The sequence below is a fragment of the Loxodonta africana genome, chromosome 22 (genome assembly GCF_030014295.1).
Source record: "Loxodonta africana isolate mLoxAfr1 chromosome 22, mLoxAfr1.hap2, whole genome shotgun sequence".
In the NCBI taxonomy this organism is placed as follows: Eukaryota; Metazoa; Chordata; class Mammalia; order Proboscidea; family Elephantidae; genus Loxodonta; species Loxodonta africana.
The window spans coordinates 35818158-35835270 of NC_087363.1; the positions used below are offsets into that span (position 1 = coordinate 35818158).

Here is a 17113-nt window from a genome sequence, read left to right on the forward strand (position 1 = left end):
TTGTGGAACTTGGGACCCTGGTGGCTCAGTGGTTAAGTGTTCAGCTGCTAACTGAAAGGTTGGAAGTTCAAATCCACCAGCCACTCCTTGGAAACCCTGTGGGGCAGTTCTTCTCTGTCCCATAGGGTTGCTATAAGTCCGAATCGACTCCATGGCAATGAGTTTGTTTTTTTTGGTTTGTGGAACTTAAAGGGTGTTCGAGTCAAGTGGTTGAGCCTCACATACAAAGCCTTCTCTGAGACCCCTGACAGGACTGACCATTCACCACCCACAGTGGCATTTTAAAAGCATAGGTCAGAGCTGATCTTGTCTTGGCTTGGGCTTCCCCTGGAACCCAGAGCCTGGGGCAAGAGCTTGGATACTGGTCATTTGTTTGGGGAAGTATCCCAGAGAATAGATGGGGTGGGGGGAGGGGGGCTGGTGAGAGTGAAACTGGGAAGAAAGGGACTTTCTGAGGTACTTAGTATGTAGGATGTGTCTCAAAACTGTCCCCCAGGGGTGGCAGAGGAGAGCATTTTTCCACTGGTTCTACATCCTCTCCCCACCATTGGTCAAGGGTTGATCATTAGGGAGGTAACCCTTCAGTCTTCTGGGTCGTGAATACATGAGTGCAGACTGGTTCCCACAAGCCTCCTGCCTGAAGATCTGAGAGAAGCTTCAAGGCAGGAGAGGCCTGCCTGGCCCAGCGAGGTGCTGCCAGGTTATGCTACATGAGGCTGGTTGCTGCAGCCATGCCTGGGGTACACGGTGACGGATAAGATATGTGAGGTGGCCTAAAACAGGTGTCTGACACATATTTCCCTGCTTCAGACAATCTCCAATGGCTTCCCATTGCAATAAAGAGAAAATCCACACTCAATACCTTGGCCTGTAAGATCCTGCACGCTCTGTTCTAGCCTACCTGTCTAACTCCATCTCCTTCCATCCATCTTCTTCACTACCTTCCAGTCATTCTCAGACAGCTCAGATGTTTTCTGCAGTGTTCACGCTGCCTGAGCACTGCCCTATGATTGGCTCCTCATCCTCAGGCCTCAGCTCAAATATCACCTACTCAGAAAGGCCTTCCCTGACCTCCCTAGGTCAAGTAGCCCCCTTCCTTCAACCCAAGGAATCTCTCCCATTATCTTTATTCTTTGTGCTCATTGTCACGAAGTATCCAGTTTGCATTTTTCTTGTCTGTCCAGCTTACTAGGATGTGAGCTCTATATTTGTTTTACTCCCTGCTCTATCCCCAGATCCTACAACAGGGTCTGTGACATGGCAGGAGCCCAGTACATGCTGAATGAACAAAGGAATGACCCATGCACACAGCCCAACACATTTTTCTTTTGGGCTTTATATATTCTACTTAGCATTAAAGCATATATTAGTATAATCTAATTTCTCAATTATTGTTATTAAAGACGCTAGCCACAAAGTGATAATCGCTTGATAAATATTGCTGAGTAGATGTATTTATCAAGCACCTTCTGTGCGCTAAACACTGCACACATTGGCTCTATCATTTGACCCTACAGCACATTTTTTTTTTCACAGGTGAAAAACTGAACTAAGTCTTAGCCCAAAGACACAAAACTGGAAAAAAGTGCTAGAAATGGTTTATGATCTCAGTCCTGTTGGGCTCTAAAACACTGACTCTTCTTTTTTTCCTTCCCTTCCTCCAATTTAGGGGAATAGGATAAGAATATTACCGGTATGGGAGGGGTCTACTTTCCAAAAAGATCTCCTCCATTACTGCCGAAATTTCACCAGTCGATACCTTAATCATTTTATAGTTATCTTGTTGGTTTTAAATTTAGTTTTTATTTTTATTGAAGTTAGATTTATAAAGAGTTACATAGTTAAAGAGTTAGACGGTTGAAGAGTCAATTGGTTCTAGGAAACTTAGTGCAAAACGGTCTCCTGATATCCCCAGCCCCACCTTCCAGGGGCAGCCACTTCTAACTCTTTTTAGTTGGTATGATTTACTTTTTTTTTTTTCCAGTTACGGGCATAATCTTACTGACTTCCCACTTTGGAAGATGAGGGTTTAACTAGCTGGCTTAGCACTACACTGGCCCCCATCACACACATGCATACTTTGCATCCTCCCAATAGAGTTTAGTTGTAATATTGATGAGATCATTAAGTTCCAATCAGCTCTATTTTCAAAATATATCTGGAATTTCATCACTTCCCCATCTTTTACCTGGGTTATGGCAGTAGCCTCCTGTCTTAGTCATCTAGTGCTGCTACAACAGAAATACCACAAGTGGATGGCTTCAACAAAGAGAAATTTGTTGTCTCACAGTCTAGTACGTTAACTCCAAATTCAGGTGTCAGCTCCAGGGGACAGCCTTCTCTCTGTTGGCCCTGGAGGAAGATTCCCTGACATCAATCTTCCCCTGGTCAAGGAGCTTCTTAGGTGCAGGAACCCCAGGTCCAAAGGACACACTCTGCTCCTGGTGCTGCTTTCTTGGTGGTATGAGGTCCCCAACTCTGTACTTGCTTCCCTTTCCTTTTATGTCTTGAGAGATAAAAGGTGGTGCAGGCCACACCCCAGGGAAACTCCCTTTACATTAGATCAGGGAGGTGACCTGAGTAAGGGTGGTGTTATAATCCCACCCTAATCCTCTTTAGCATAAAATTACAATCACAAATGGAGGACAACCATACAATACTGGAAATCATGTCCTAACCAAGTTGACACATACTTTTGGGGGGACACAATTCAATCCATGACACCTCCTAATTGGTCTCCCCGTTTCTGCCCTTGCTCTCTTTTTGACTGTTCTCAATACAGCCAGCTGCATGATCCTGTTAAAAAGTAAATCTGTTTTGCTCAAAACTCCAGTGGCTTCCCATCTCACTCAGTGTGAATGCAGAAGGTCTTACTGTGATCTGTAAGGTGCTACATGACCTGCCCCCCTGATGCTTCTCTTATGTCATCATCCCTTGTTACTCTCTCCCCTTTTACTCTGATCATTCACACTGATCTCATTGCCTTCTTTGAATGTACCAGTCACATTTCTGCCTTGGACCTTTGGACTTGGACCTTTTTTTTTTCCCTGGAATGCTAGTCTCTCAGACATCTATAGGGCTAACTTCCTCACTTTATTCAAATTTTTACTCAAGAGTTGTCTCAGTGAGGCCATCTGTGGTCATCCTATCTAAGATCTCACTCCTCCCCAGAACTTTATGTCTTTTTCCCCTGCTTGGTTTTTTCCCTTCTTATCTCTTACCATTATCTAAAAAAAAATGGATGCTCTATATTTATTGTAAGCTTCTTGAGGACAGGAATTTGCATCTGTTTTGCTCAACTCTGGTATCTCCAGTACCTAGCCAAACCAAAAAACCCATTGCCTTTGAGTTGATTCCAACTCATAGTAAATTCTCAGCAGGTACTTTTTGAATGATTGTATAAATGTGGAAACCCTGGTGGCGTAGTGGTTAAGTGCTACAGCTGCTAACCAAGAGGTGAGCAGTTCAAATCCACCAGGTGCTTCTTGGAAACTCTATGGGGCAGTTCTACTCTGCCCTATAGCGTCACTATGAGTCGGAATCGACTCAACGGCAACGGGTTTTTCGGTTTGTATAAATGCATATGGTTAGTAATTATTTACATTTCCATTTCTTGTGTTCCTCTAGTTTTTCCTGGCAATAATAATCATCTTGTTTTTGCTTAGGTTTCTATGTATTTACTGTTAATTCATCTCCAAAGTCTCCCCCACTTGGAATAACTCCTCTCCATATATTTTTTTCTCATTTCCATACTCTTGAAGAAGTCACTGCCAGAGCTTTCCTGATTTCTCTTTAATATTGTTTTGTGGTTAGAGTATTCCATAAGAACTCAGTCTTTTAAAACTTATGGTCCAGCATTTGGTTTATCTTGGTGACTATTCCATGTTCACTTGAAAGAAATGTAGTCTTCTGTAGCACTGAGTGTAGTGTTCTGGAAATGTCAATTGTGTCAGTAGTGTTGTTTAGATATTCCATATCCATAATGACTTATTTATTTATTTTTTTGTTTACTAGCTCTATCAGTCACTGAGAGAGGGATATTAAAATCCTCGACTATGATTGTGGACTTGTTCCTTTTAGTTATGTGAGTTTTTATGTCAAGAGATTTAAAAATCTGTTATTAGGTGCATACATATTTAGTATTGTTATGTCTTTCTGGAGCTGTGGTGGTGCAGTGGTTAAGAACTTCGCTGCTAACCAAAAGGCTGGCAGTTTGAATCTACCAGCCACTCCTTGGAAACCCTATGGGACAGTTCTACTCTGTCCTATATGTCTTCCTGATGAATTACCCCTTTTATCACTATAAAATGTCTTTTTACCTTTTGTAATACTTTATTTGGAGGTCTACATTGTCTGATATTACTATAGCTACCAATCCAATACTTTCTTAATCTTACTTTTTGTACAATATATATTTTTTTCATTCTTTTACTTTCTACCTATTTGTGTCTATATATTTAAAGTGCATCTCAGACAGCATATAGTTTGGTGTTGCTTTTTTTTTTTTTTCAGTCTTATAACCTATGCCTTTTTTCCTTTATATTGTTGTTGAAAATATAATATACGCAACAAAGCACACCAATTCAACAATTCCTACATGTACAGTTCAGTGACATTGTTTACATTCTCCAAGTTGTATAACCAGTTCTCACCCTCCTTTTCTGAATTGTTTCTCCCCCATTAACATAAGCTCACCCCTCCCCCAAGCTTCTTACCTAACCTTTCAATTGTCACTTTGATCCCATATAGATAGTTCTTTGAAAGAGCGCAGTGCTCAAGGCAGACATTCTTTACTAATTAAGCTAAACTATTTTGTTTAAAGAAGACCTCAGGGGATATTTTTAGTTTAAGGTTTAAGGATTGTCTCAGGGCACTAGTTTCGGGGGTTCATCCAGCCTCAGTGGCTCTAGAAAGTCTGGATTACATGACGATTTGAAATTCTATTTGGCATTTTTCCCTGTTTTGATCAGGATTCTTCTATAGAATCTTTGATCAAAATGTTCAGTAACGGTAGCCAGGCACTATCCAGTTCTTCAGGTCTCATGGCAAAGGAGACAGTTGTTCGTGGAGGCAACTAGCCACATATCCCATTCCCTCCTCCTATTCCTGATTCTCCTTCCTCTGTTGCTCCACATGAATAGAGATCAGTTGTACCTTGATGGCCATCACAAGCTTTTAAGACCTCACAACCTATGCCTTTTAATTGGAGTGTTTAGTCCATTTATATTTAATGTAAATTGCTGAACATGGTTGAGTTTAAGCCTACCATTTGCTAGTTGCTTCAGCTTTTTTTCCTTTCCCACTTTTTTTTTTTTTCTTTGTTTTTGGAAACTTTTTGGGATACCATTCTATTTCCTCTATTGGTTTATATATATTTTTTTTCACCAGTTGCTATGGGGCTAACAATATGTATTCTTAACTTATAAAGTCTGTTTAGAGTCAATATTGTACCACTTCATACTTCACACCTGATGCTTAACACTTCCATTTCACATGTGACACTTCACACTCCCATTTCAGTAGTAACCTTACAACAGTATAATTTATCTGGCCAACTTACCCTTTGTGCTATTGTTGTTATATTTTTTATTTCTAATATGTTATAAACCCCACCTTACAGTCATTGTTTATACTTTTGGAGTCAGTTGTCTTATAAGGAAATTACAAGAAGAAAGAAAATAATATTTTATATTTATCAGCTATTTACTATTGCTGGTGCTTCTTGTTCCTTTTGTAGATCTGAGTTTTCATCTAGTATCATTACCCTTCAGCCTGGAGAATATCTTTTAGCATTTCTTGTAGTGCAGGTCTTGCAGTGAGATTCTCTCTACCTTCATTTATTTGAAAAATCTTTGTTTTTTTGAAATTAGAAATACCCTCATTTTTGAAGGATATTTTTGCTAGGTATAGACTTTGGTGTTGAAAGTGTTTTCTTTCAGCACTTCCCCCTACCACCTCCCAGCACTTTCATTATCGTCTCTGGCCTCCATTATTTCTGATGAAAAGTTATTTGTCATTTGTATTGTTGTTCTCAATATATCTTTTTTCTGTGACTGCTTTCAAGATTTTTTTTTTTAATCTTCAGTTTTCATCAGTTTGGCTGTGATCTGCCATGGTATGGTTTACTTTGCATTCCTTTTGCTTGGGGTTTCCTGAGCTTCTTGGGTCATTAAGTTAATATTTTTCATGAAATTTGGAAACATTTCAGCCACTTAATTCCTCAAATACTTTTTTTTTTTTTTTTTTTTGCCCCATTTGCACCATCTTCTCCTGGGACTGCAGTTATATAAATATGAGACTATTTGATATTGTCCCCCAGACATCTGTGACTGTCTTCATTTTTTTTCAATTTTTTTGACTTTTCTCTTTGATCTTCAGACTGAATAATTTCTGTTGATTTTTCTTAAATTTCACTGACTTTTTTAGGTTTTTGTTTTTTGCCATTCCAATCTGCTGTTAAGCTCATCCACTGAATTTTTCACTTCACTTATTGTACTTTTCAGTTTTAGAATTTCCACTCTTTTTTTTATAGTTTCCATTTCTCTGCTGAAATTTCCCACCTGTCCACTCATTGTTATATTTTCCTTTAATTCTTTCAACATATTTTACTTTATTTCTCTGAACATATTTTAAATAGCTGCTTTAAAGTCTTTTTCTGCTAAATCCCGTATCTGGGCCATTTTGGCACCAATTTCTATTGACTACTTTTTTCCTTATCTGTGGATTATATTTTTCTGTTTGCAGGTTTAGTAAATTTTATTCGTATATTGGAAATTGCAGTTTATACCTTGTAGAGAGAGCATTGGTGGTGCAGTGGTTAATAGCTAGCTATGGCTGCTAAGCAAAAAGTTGGCAGTTTGAGTCTACCATCTGCTCCTTGGAAACTCTATGGGGCAGTTCTGCTCTGTCCTGTAGGATTGCTATGAGTCAGAATTAACTCGATGACAGTAGGTTTGGTTTTTTGTTTGGTTTAGGGCAGATCTGGGGAGGTATTACTCTAGGCATGGCCCTAACTTATAGGGCACAGCCTTTCTGACATCCCAGCTCAGTATCTGGAGTGTTAACAAGGTATTAATAAGACTTTTTCACTGTGACTATGTAGGAACTTCAGCATCCCCGAGCACTTTGTTGTTGTTGTTAGGTGCCAGCAAGTCAATTCCAACTCAGTGACCCTATGTACAACAGAACAAAAACACTGCCTGGTCCTGTGCCATCCTCACAATCCTTGCTGTGCTTGAGCCCATTGTTGCAGTCACTGTGTCAGTCCGTCTCACTGAGGGTCTTCCTCTCCTTCACTGACCCTCTGCCCTACCAAGCGTGATGTACTTCTTCAGGGGCTGATCCCTCCTGATAACATGTCCAAAGTATGTGAGATGTTGTCTCGCCATCCCTGCCTCTAAGGAGCATTCTGGTTGTACTTCTTCCAAGATAGATTTGTTCGTTCTTTCGGCAGTCAATGGTATATTCAATATTCTTCTCCAACATCACAATTCAGAGGTGTCAGTTCTTCTTCGGTCTTCCTTATTGGTCATCCAGCTTTTGCATATATGTGAGGCAGTTGAAAACACCATGGCTTGGGTCAGGCTCTCCTTAGTCTTCAAGGTGACATCTTTGCTTTTGAATGCTTTAAAGAGTCTTTTGCAGCACATTTGCCCAATGCAATGCATATTTTAATCTCTTGCCTGCTGCTTCCGTGGGTGTTGATTGTGGAGCCAAGTAAAATGACATCCTTGACAACTTCAGTCTTTTCTTCATTTATCATCATGCGGCTTGTTATGAAGATTTTTGTTTTCTTTAGGTTAAGGTGTAACCCACACTGAAGGCTGTGGTCTTTGCTCTTCGTTATTAAGTGCTTCAAGTCCTCCTCACTTTCAGCAAGCAAGGTTGTGTCACCTGCGTAACGCAGGTTGTTAATGAGTCTCCTTCCAATCTTGATGCTGCTTTCTTCTTCATATAGTCCAGCTTCTCAGATTATTTGCTCAGCATACAGATTGTATGGGTATGTTGAAAGGATACAACCCTGACGCACACCTTTCCTGACTTTAAACCATGCAGTATCCCCTTGTTCTGTTCAAATAACTGCCTCTTGATCTATGTACAGGTTCCTTATGAGCACAATTAAGTGTTCTGGAATTCCCGTTCTTTGCAATGTTATCCATAATTTGTTAGGATCCACACCGTTGAATGCCTTTGCGTAGTCAATAAAACACAGGTAAACATCTTTCTGGTATTCTCTGCTTTCAGCCAGGAGCCATCTGACATCAGCAATGATATCCCTGGTTCCACATCCTCCTCTGAATCTGGCTTGAATTTTTGGCAGTTTTCTGTCAATGTACTGCTTTAGCTGCTCTTGAATGATCTTCAGCAAAATTTTACTTGCATGTGATACTAATGAAATTGATAATTTCCACATTCAGTTGGATCATCTTTTTTGGGAATAGGCATAAATATGGATCTCTTCCAATCAGTTGCCAGGTAGCTGTCTTCCAAATTTCTCGGCATAGTTGAGTGAGCACCTCCAGCTCTATATCCATTTGTTGGTATTCTGTCAATTCCTGGAGGCTTGTTTTTTGCCAGTGCCTTCAGTGCAGCTTGGACTTCTTCCTTCAGTACCATTGGTTCCTGATCTTATGCTACCTCCTGAAACGACTGGACGTCGACCAATTCTTTTTGGTATAGTGACTCTGTGTATTCCTTCTATCTTCTTTTGATGCTTCCTGTGTCGTTTAATATTTTCCCTGTAGAATCCTTCAGTATCGCAACTCGAGACTTAGAATTTTTTCTTCAGTTCTTTCAGCTCGAGAAATGCTGAGTGTATTCTTCCCTTTTGGTTTTCTATCTCCAGGTCTTTGCACATGTCATTATAATACTTTACTTTGTCTTCCGAACCCACCCTTTGAAATCTTCTGTTCAGCTCTTTCGCGTCATCGTTTCTTCCTTTTGCTTTAGCTACTCGACATTTAAGAGCCAGTTTCAGAGTCTCTTCTGACATCCACTTTGGTATTTTCTTTCTTTCCTGTCTTTTTAATGATCTCTTACTTTCTTCTTGTAAGATGTCTATGATGTTATTCCACAACTCGTCTGGTCTTCAGTCATTAGTATTCAGCGTGGCAAATCTATTCGTGAGATGGTTTCTAAATTCACATGGGATATTCTCAAATTTGTACTTTGGCTCTCATGGACTTGTTCTAATTTTCTTCAGTTCCAACTTGAATTTGCATACAAACAATTGATGATCTGTTCTGTCGTCAGCTCCTGACCTTGTTCTGACTGATGATATTGAGCACCAACCACTAAGGCCAATGATGAAGAAATTGAAGATTTTTACCAACTTATGTAGTCTGAAATTGATCGAACATGCAATCAGGATGCATTGATAATTACTGGTGACTGGAATGTGAAAGTTGGAAACAAAGTAGAAGGATCAGGTGGAAAATATGGCCCTGGTGATAGGAATGATGCTGGAGATCACATGATAGAATTTTGCAGGACTGATGACTTCTTCTTACCCCAGCACTACTTAGTCTTTATCTCTAGTCTGCTCTGAAACCCGTCAGAGCCACTCCTTGCTAAGACATTAGTAGTCTTATTCTGTGCGTGTATAGGCTAGTTGTCAGTCAAGGACTCAACAGGGACCCCCACATAGACTTTTGGACCTCCCTCTGCATGGTACTTCATTCCAGCTGCTTCGGACTCTGATCTCTGTCTCCTCAACTTGGTGCTCTGCTTGGTTTTAGCCCACTGTCCCATGGTCAGGAAACTGTACCCAGGTAGAGAGTTGTGGTAATCATGAGGCTCATTTCACGGGTTTTGCTTCTTTCAGGGATTACATTTTTAAACTACTTGTCTACATTTTGAAAACAGAAGCTTCATATATTTTTCTCCAGTTTTATGATTGTTTACGGAGGGAGGACTGGTCTACTACCAATTATTCTGCCATAGCTGGAAGTTGCTCCCAGAGCCTTCTGAAGATCTGCTCCAATTTAGATTTGTTGGTCTTTTTTTTTTTTTTTTAGAATTAGAGAACCCAAATGCTGGAGGAGCTCTTACATACTACCACGTATAGTGGTACATTTTACAGGCCCAAAGAGGGGGAGGGACCTGCACCTGGACACAGCACAACATAATAGCTGGCTTGGAGCCAGCTTACTAGACAGGTGGAGAGCATCTAGCCCCGTGTTTAGGAGATAATGAGAACACACAAAGGACCCCTGGTCAGGCCCTCTTCTGCTGTAGTTCAGAATACATCTCTTTTCATCCCTCCCACTGCCCTGGCCTTTCCCTGAGGATTTTAGAGGGTAGGGAAAAGGGCTGCCCACCTTCCCTTTAGGTCCTCCTTCCCTCCTCAAAGTTTGGCCACTGAGTTGCTCTCTAGGGTCTCGGAAGGCTTTCCCTCTCTCTGTCTACCTTCTAGCCTCTCCTATGTGATTACCACCAAGGTGCTGGGCTGGTGGCCTACCCAGTGGAACTACTGCTTTGGGTTTGGGTTTGTGGGATTGGTCTTCCTGTCTCCTGTGTTGGGCCACATTGCCAAGTTCACCAGAGGCCTCCTCTTTCCTTTAGCTGCAGATTTGGGACACGGCTGGCCAGGAGAGGTTCCGCACGATCACCCAGAGTTATTACCGCAGTGCGAACGGAGCCATCCTTGCTTATGACATTACTAAGAGGAGCTCCTTCTTGTCAGTGCCTAACTGGATTGAGGATGTGAGGAAGTATGCGGGTTCCAACATCGTACAGCTGCTGATTGGTGAGTTTGGAGGGATTAGAGGCAGTAGCGTGGGGCACTGAGGTTGGGAGAGTTCCTTGGGACCATGAGTCCTGTCTCTATTTTTTTGTGGTAAAATATGTATACCAAAGCATTTGCCATTTCAGTCATTTTTGTGTGTACAATTCAATGACATTAATTACATTCACCATGTTGTGTAACTATCACCTCTATCTGTTTTCAGGTTTTTTCATCACCCTTAACAGAAGCTCAGTGCCCCCTAAGCAGTGACTTCCTCTTACACAGCTGTGCTTACTTATATCTGGCAGAGAGGGGTGGGAATGCTGTGGGTCTCAGGACAGGCTTGCCCTACACCTGTGGGCCTCACCAAGCTGCACCTGGCCTTTCTCTGCAGGGAACAAGTCGGACCTTGGCGAGCTCCGGGAGGTCCCACTGGCCGAGGCACAGAGCCTGGCTGAGCACTACGATATCTTGTGTGCCATCGAGACGTCGGCCAAGGACTCGAGCAACGTTGAGGAGGCCTTCCTGCGGGTGGCCACGGAGCTCATCATGCGGCACGGAGGCCCCATGTTCAGTGAGAAGAGCACCGACCACATCCAGCTGGACAGCAAGGACATCAGCGAGAGCTGGGGCTGTGGGTGCTGACTGGGGTGCCGGGCACACAGGCCGGGCCTCCCCACCTCTGTCTCTCTCTGGCCTGCCAAACCAAGCCCCGAGCTAACCCTCCAGGGCACCGGTGGTTCTAGAGTGGCTAGAGAGATCCTGGAACTACCCCTCCCATGACCTGCATGTGGGCAGGAAATCGGCCTTTGAGGAAGGAAGAAGCAAGAAACCTCTTGCAGGGGCTGCTGGTCACTGTGGACCCAGCCTGCTGCCCAAGGCCTTCCCTCAGTGTCTTCACATTCCAGGACTGGCCTGAGCTGCCAATGTGAACAGCAGTTGGGGGATCCAGAAGTGGCCCCTCCTCCACATCTACTCCTGAGCATTTCATATCTTGCATTTGCTGCAGCTGTGGCAGCAGGTAGCTGCTTTCTAGGGATGCGGCTGGTGACCTGGGTCTTCAGGTCACTCCAGGGCCCCAGTGTGTAGCAGCAGACAACAAGAGTTATTCGGCAACCAGACCAACAGGCTGTCCCGTGGGTCACTGCCCTGGAGCAGCCTCAACACCCAGCTGAGGGACCTTCTTCCTTTCTTCACTGCCAGCTCTCGGTTCCCAGACACCTCCTTGGGGCCTGGCTTACTGCCTTATACACGACCTCCTATGTGCTTTGATGTCCAGAGGAGCTTCTCATTTTCTCTGGCACCAAGTGTGGGGTCATGACCACAGCCCAGTGGGGTCTGTCGTCTAGCTAGGGCCCAGAGTTTTGCCACTCAGATTGCAAAACCAGTTAATTCTTCAGCACTGGCTTGCAGGAACCTGGGATGCGGGGAATGAGATAGGAAAGTGAACATTTCAGATGGAAGTAAAAGCTTGCCTCCCTGAGGCTCAGGTCTTAGAGGGACCCTTAAGTCACCCAGTCCGACCCCAGGTGCCAGAATCCTTCCTGCTGTGTTCAGAGGCGCCGGTTCCCCCACTGGACCCAGCCTAGCTTCTGTGTTTCCCAGACAAAAAAGGTGAGACCCTGGCTGTACTTGGTCTGGCCATTTTCACCTCCTTGGCCCTTTCGCCCTTAGCTGCCTCCACCCGAACTGGGGGGCTTCTCTCAGAGTGGCAGTGCTGGAGGTCCTGCCTCCCTTGCTTTAACACCTCCTGAGGTGCCCTAGGGCCCTCCGAAGCGGTCTGTATCCCATACAGGTGCCCAAGGCCTCCACAGCTCCGCCTCAGCTTCTATCCGGCACTTCCTGTCCCCTATGAGTGTCTTCTCTCCAGGCCAACTCAGTTTATCTTCCCCAAGCCCTTCCTCCCTTCCCCAGCTTGCCAACCCTGCCCTTTTATTTGTGTCATTTAGGATCCCACAAATGGCCTGGCTGGACATACTTCTGAGGAGAGCTGCCCCATCCCTGGCTCTGTCCCTTGCCCATATACCCTCTCAAGCAGGAGTCCTTTCCCCCATCCCTTGGCCTGGTGGTATCCCTTGGGGCCGGGCTGAAGCCATTTCCTGCAGGCTCCCAGTGGAAGCACTCTTCCCCTCCCTCCTGTCTGACCTCAGAAACAAATGATGTTAAGAAGGGGCTCAGGCCCCTGGGTGGGTTGACTGCATGTGGGGTGGTGGCTGGCCTCTGTAGTACCCCCCAGGCAGGGCCCTCACTGTCAGACAGGGACTGGACTGCAGTAAGAGAAAATAAGGAAGTGTGAGAACAACCCAGCCTGTTTCCTTCCCCCGGCAGGCTTGGCCCTCTCCCAGCAGCCCAGGGCCTCTGGGGCAAGAGGAGAACAGTTTAATCTCTTCCTTTGTTTATAAACTGCCTAAGAGCAGGAGCAGGTGTGGTCAGGGGCAGAGACGGGGGCTGGGGTAGGTGCAGGGGTGGGGAGGCCAGGAGGTGTCCTGGCAGCCACCAGGCCATGGGAGAAGGGCCACCTGAGGCCTGGTTAGGGCCAGGTGACAGGGCTTAAAGAACAGGAAGGAGACTGGTGTTTTACACTCACAGTGGGAGCCTAGGGCAGGACAAGAACTTGAAGTCCAGACTCCTAAAGGTGTTGAATTCTTGGCAGCTCCCAACTAGAGAGGTGGATCTCTGTCCTCCCAGAAGGGGGTTTTGACTCCAAGGACACAGGCCCCAGCAGGTGTGGAGCTGGAGAAGCTCCTAATTCATATTGAATTCAGTTACTCTTCCCCAAGAGGGCTGCCAGGGGCCAGCCCCGCCAGCCTGGCCTCTGCCCACTGTCAAACCTGGACTGTTGGGGGTGGGGGGATGCCATTTGCATTTGGGAAATTTTTCATGTTACCTATTTATGAATATATGAATCTTTATATCAAATCTATTTTTTAAGACATGGAAAAGTTGCCTTTTTGGAAACTTAGCAGAGCCAGAGTGTACACATTCCTAAACCATTAAACAGATTTCTGTAATGAGCCAATGACACCAGACTGGTTCTCTCACCTTTGAGCCCAGGGCCGGCCCAGGTGACCACATCCTCACAGATGGTTTCACCTGCCTAGCTGGTCCCCACTATGGCGTCTCCAGGCCCTGGGTGTCTCCAGGCCTGCCTTTGAGCCCTGCTGAGACCTGCTCTCACCCAGACCCCACTCAGACTGTGGGGCAGAGAAGCAGCCTGTGCCTACGAGACAGGAACAAGCTTGGGTGGTCCCATCTCTGCCAGGGACACCTGTATGACCCCAGGCAAGTCGCGGCACCTCTCAGGGCCCCGGGCTCCCTTAATTGGAAAATAAAAGGCTTGTGTGGGGGAGAGGGGTTCTAGGGTATGGTTTGGTGATTGCTAGGGCATCTGGCCCAGCATCGTTCACGCTTTTCTTACAACTCTTTGAGGGAGGGGTCACTAGCCCTGCTTTGTACAGTGAGCAAACTGAGGCCTGGAGGCTGATTTCCTTGCCTGAGCCTTACAGCCACTATGAAGCAGAATGGCTATTCCAGGTCGGGGTCTGAGCCCCATGAGGCTGACCCTGGTTTGCTCACTGCTACACACCAGTTCATAGAATCACCCAGGCACAGTTGGTGCTCAGTCAAGGTTTGTCTGTGCCCCAGGAGGCCCATGGTTCCATGGTCAGCCAAAATTCTCTGGGGTCTGGTCACTAAGAGGGGGGCCTCTGGGCAGAGATCATGGAGCACTACTTGGAACCCTGCTGGCTGCTTCCTCTTTCAAGGAGAAGGAGAAGAGGTCAGGAGGACTGCCCCGCCTGAAGGCTCTGTTCTAAGAAATCGACAGGATGGGTGTCACCAACAACCACTGTCACCCAGATCTGCCCCTTACTGGGACTGTGACCCCTACCCTGGGCCTGGTACCCTCAGGAGGATGCAGATTCGCCCACTTGCACCCTGGGAAGCTTCAAGAGACCCTGGGTGGGGGGCTCTTAAAGTTGAAGGCTGGGCCAGGGAGCCCCTCCCCATCCCCTGCATCCAGCTGTCCCTGGCGCTTGTGGTACTTGCCCAGTGGATGAGCAAGGCTTGCGGGCCCCCCATTGAGGGCCTGCAGGCCCAGGCACTTGCTGACCAGCTTCCTGGGGAAGGAAGGCGGGCCTGTTACTTGACTTCTGCTCTCATCTAAATGAAGGGCAGCCCCTTAGCACGTGGGTCCCTTGGAAGGAAAACCTGTCACTGGGCCTGAGCCTGGTCATCCTACATGCCCCCAGAGGCTCAGATGGTGTCAGGCTGTCTTGGTGGCCCTCGATGCCCCCGACCACACCATGGGACTGCCTGACCCCGGGGCAAACTCAGAGATAGCAGGCTTGGTCCTGGGCTTTAGAAACAAGAGACCGAGGCTGAGCCCTAGAAAGCACTTGCTCTGAGCACTCACCAAGTTTGTTCCTTAGACCTCCATGAAGCCAGGTCCCAGGCAGGATCCTAGGTTCCAGAGATGACCTGGCCTGACCTGCCCTGCCTCCAGCCTCGACCCTTCCCTCCTCCCTGCACACACTGCCAGGCGCTTGCTGGGGGCCCTCCCCTCCTGACCCCTCTACAGATCCCCCAGCCTCACAGGACTCTGAGGCTCTTCAATCCCTTCCTCACCACCCCACTTCCTCTCTCTCCCTCCTCTCCACCCCGCTCCCAGTCCCCACCTCTCTCCTGGGCCTTGCTGCCTCCTCCTGGCCTTGTCCAGCCACTGGGCTCCACAGCAAATCACACACCTACTAGGTCACTGCTCCCTTGCTCAGAACCTCTCCAGGGCTCCCTGCTGCTATCAGTCTCCTTAAAGAGAACTGGCCACCTTTAGCCCCTGCACATGGCAATTCTCTGACCAGACCGGGCCCCTTGTGCATGCCATCATCTGCAGGCCAGGAGCCCCATTCATATAACCTGTATGGAGCCCCAGCCCAAAGGTCTGACTCTGAGCTCCCGGGACCCCCAGAGCGTGGGTGCCCTGGCTAGCACTGCCCTGTGCTGCCCCTGGGAGGGAAGAGCCAGCTCAGCTGTGAGGTTTGGGCTCCCTTGTGTTCCTGTGCCTCTGTGACGGGAGGTTGTCACACATCCACGTCTGAGGCCCTGATCTGTGAGGCGTGGTCCTGGCCTGTTCTCAGCTGCGGCCATGGAGGCTTTGGGGAGGTTTGAGTCTGCCCCCATCTAAGCTCTGAGGTGGAGCCTGGGGTTTGAATCCAGCCCCCTACCCCTTCCCCACACTCTGGGGCTGAGTTCTGGGAGCTCTTGGGACAGCAGGACAGCCGGCTATTTCTGGGACTCCGGACCTCACAGCCGAATGCAACCATAACTTCAGTAGTTAGCCCAGGGATCAAGCTGCAGACAAGGGAGTTTCCTGTCATATAAAATTCAAAGATATTCATTAGCATAATAACAATTGCATCTGCAGTATCGTGGACCTCCATTACTTTAGGAGTTTGAGGGTCTGTGTGCTAGTCAGAAGGAGCTGACTTCCAGGTCCAGGAGTTTCTCCGCACAGGGACCACTGGTCTAAAGGTTGCACTATCCACTCCTGGCTGTTCTTCCTTGGTGGCAGTGGAATGCTCTATTTCCCCCCTCTGGGGTGGCTCATTTCAAGCCCAGCAGGATAGCAAAACTGACTAATCCCTTTGGTGGGCTACAATTACCCTATTTGCATTGTCCTGCCCAATCACTTGGGTGGGAGTTAGAAGACCATGGCTAGAAAGGCCACACAAAAGCGATCCTCACACTGCACTGGATCTCTCTATAAGCTGTAAACTCTTTCATCAGAGAAGATACAAACCCACAGACAGACCCAAAATATGATGGCATCGTCAGGAGTCAGTAGACACTTGGGTGAAGGCTGCCCAGTTTACATGTTTAAACCAAAAACCAAACCTGTTGCTGTTGAGTTGATTCTGACTCATAGTGACCCTACAGGACAGAGGAGAACTGCCCCATAGGGTTTCCATAGAGTGGCTGGTGGATCCAAACTGCTGACCTTTTGGTTAGCAGCCAAATGCTTAACCGCTGCGCCACCAGGTTTTCAGTTTTCATGTTTAGGACCTTCAAACTTCTATCAGAATGATGGTACAGCCACCCGAGATGATGGAGGCTGATATTTACTGAGATGTGACTAAGGGCTTATATTGTTCTAAGCACTTTACGTGAATTCACAAGAGTTTAAGTGCTTTTCCCCAAACCACACATCTAGCAAGTGGCAGAGATAAGATATGACCCCAGGCATTCTGTGCCTCCTTATTTGTTGTTGTGTGCCATTGAGTCAGAAACCCTGGTGGCGTAGTGGTTAAGTGCTACCGCTGCTAACCAAAGGGTCAGCAGCAGTTCGAGTCCACCAGGTGCACTTTGGAAACGCTATGGGGCAGTTCTACT

At 46.3% G+C, this 17113-nt stretch overlaps 1 protein-coding gene across 2 annotated transcripts in view; it reads left to right on the forward strand.

Moving 5' to 3' along the window:
• The window catches only part of RAB43 (RAB43, member RAS oncogene family), a 43140-nt gene extending 29400 nt beyond the window's left edge, over nucleotides 1–13740 (forward strand). Inside the window, exons 2-3 of one of the 2 annotated variants that reach the window (XM_023547863.2) lie at nucleotides 10570–10747; nucleotides 11121–13740. In XM_023547863.2, coding sequence (XP_023403631.1) covers nucleotides 10570–10747; nucleotides 11121–11371 — 429 coding nt within the window. In that variant the 3' untranslated portion in view covers nucleotides 11372–13740. Of the gene's footprint in view, nucleotides 1–10563; nucleotides 10748–11120 lie in introns of both variants that reach the window. The other variant, XM_003409732.4, reaches the window with a different exon arrangement.
• Nucleotides 13741–17113: the final 3373 nt, after the last annotated feature.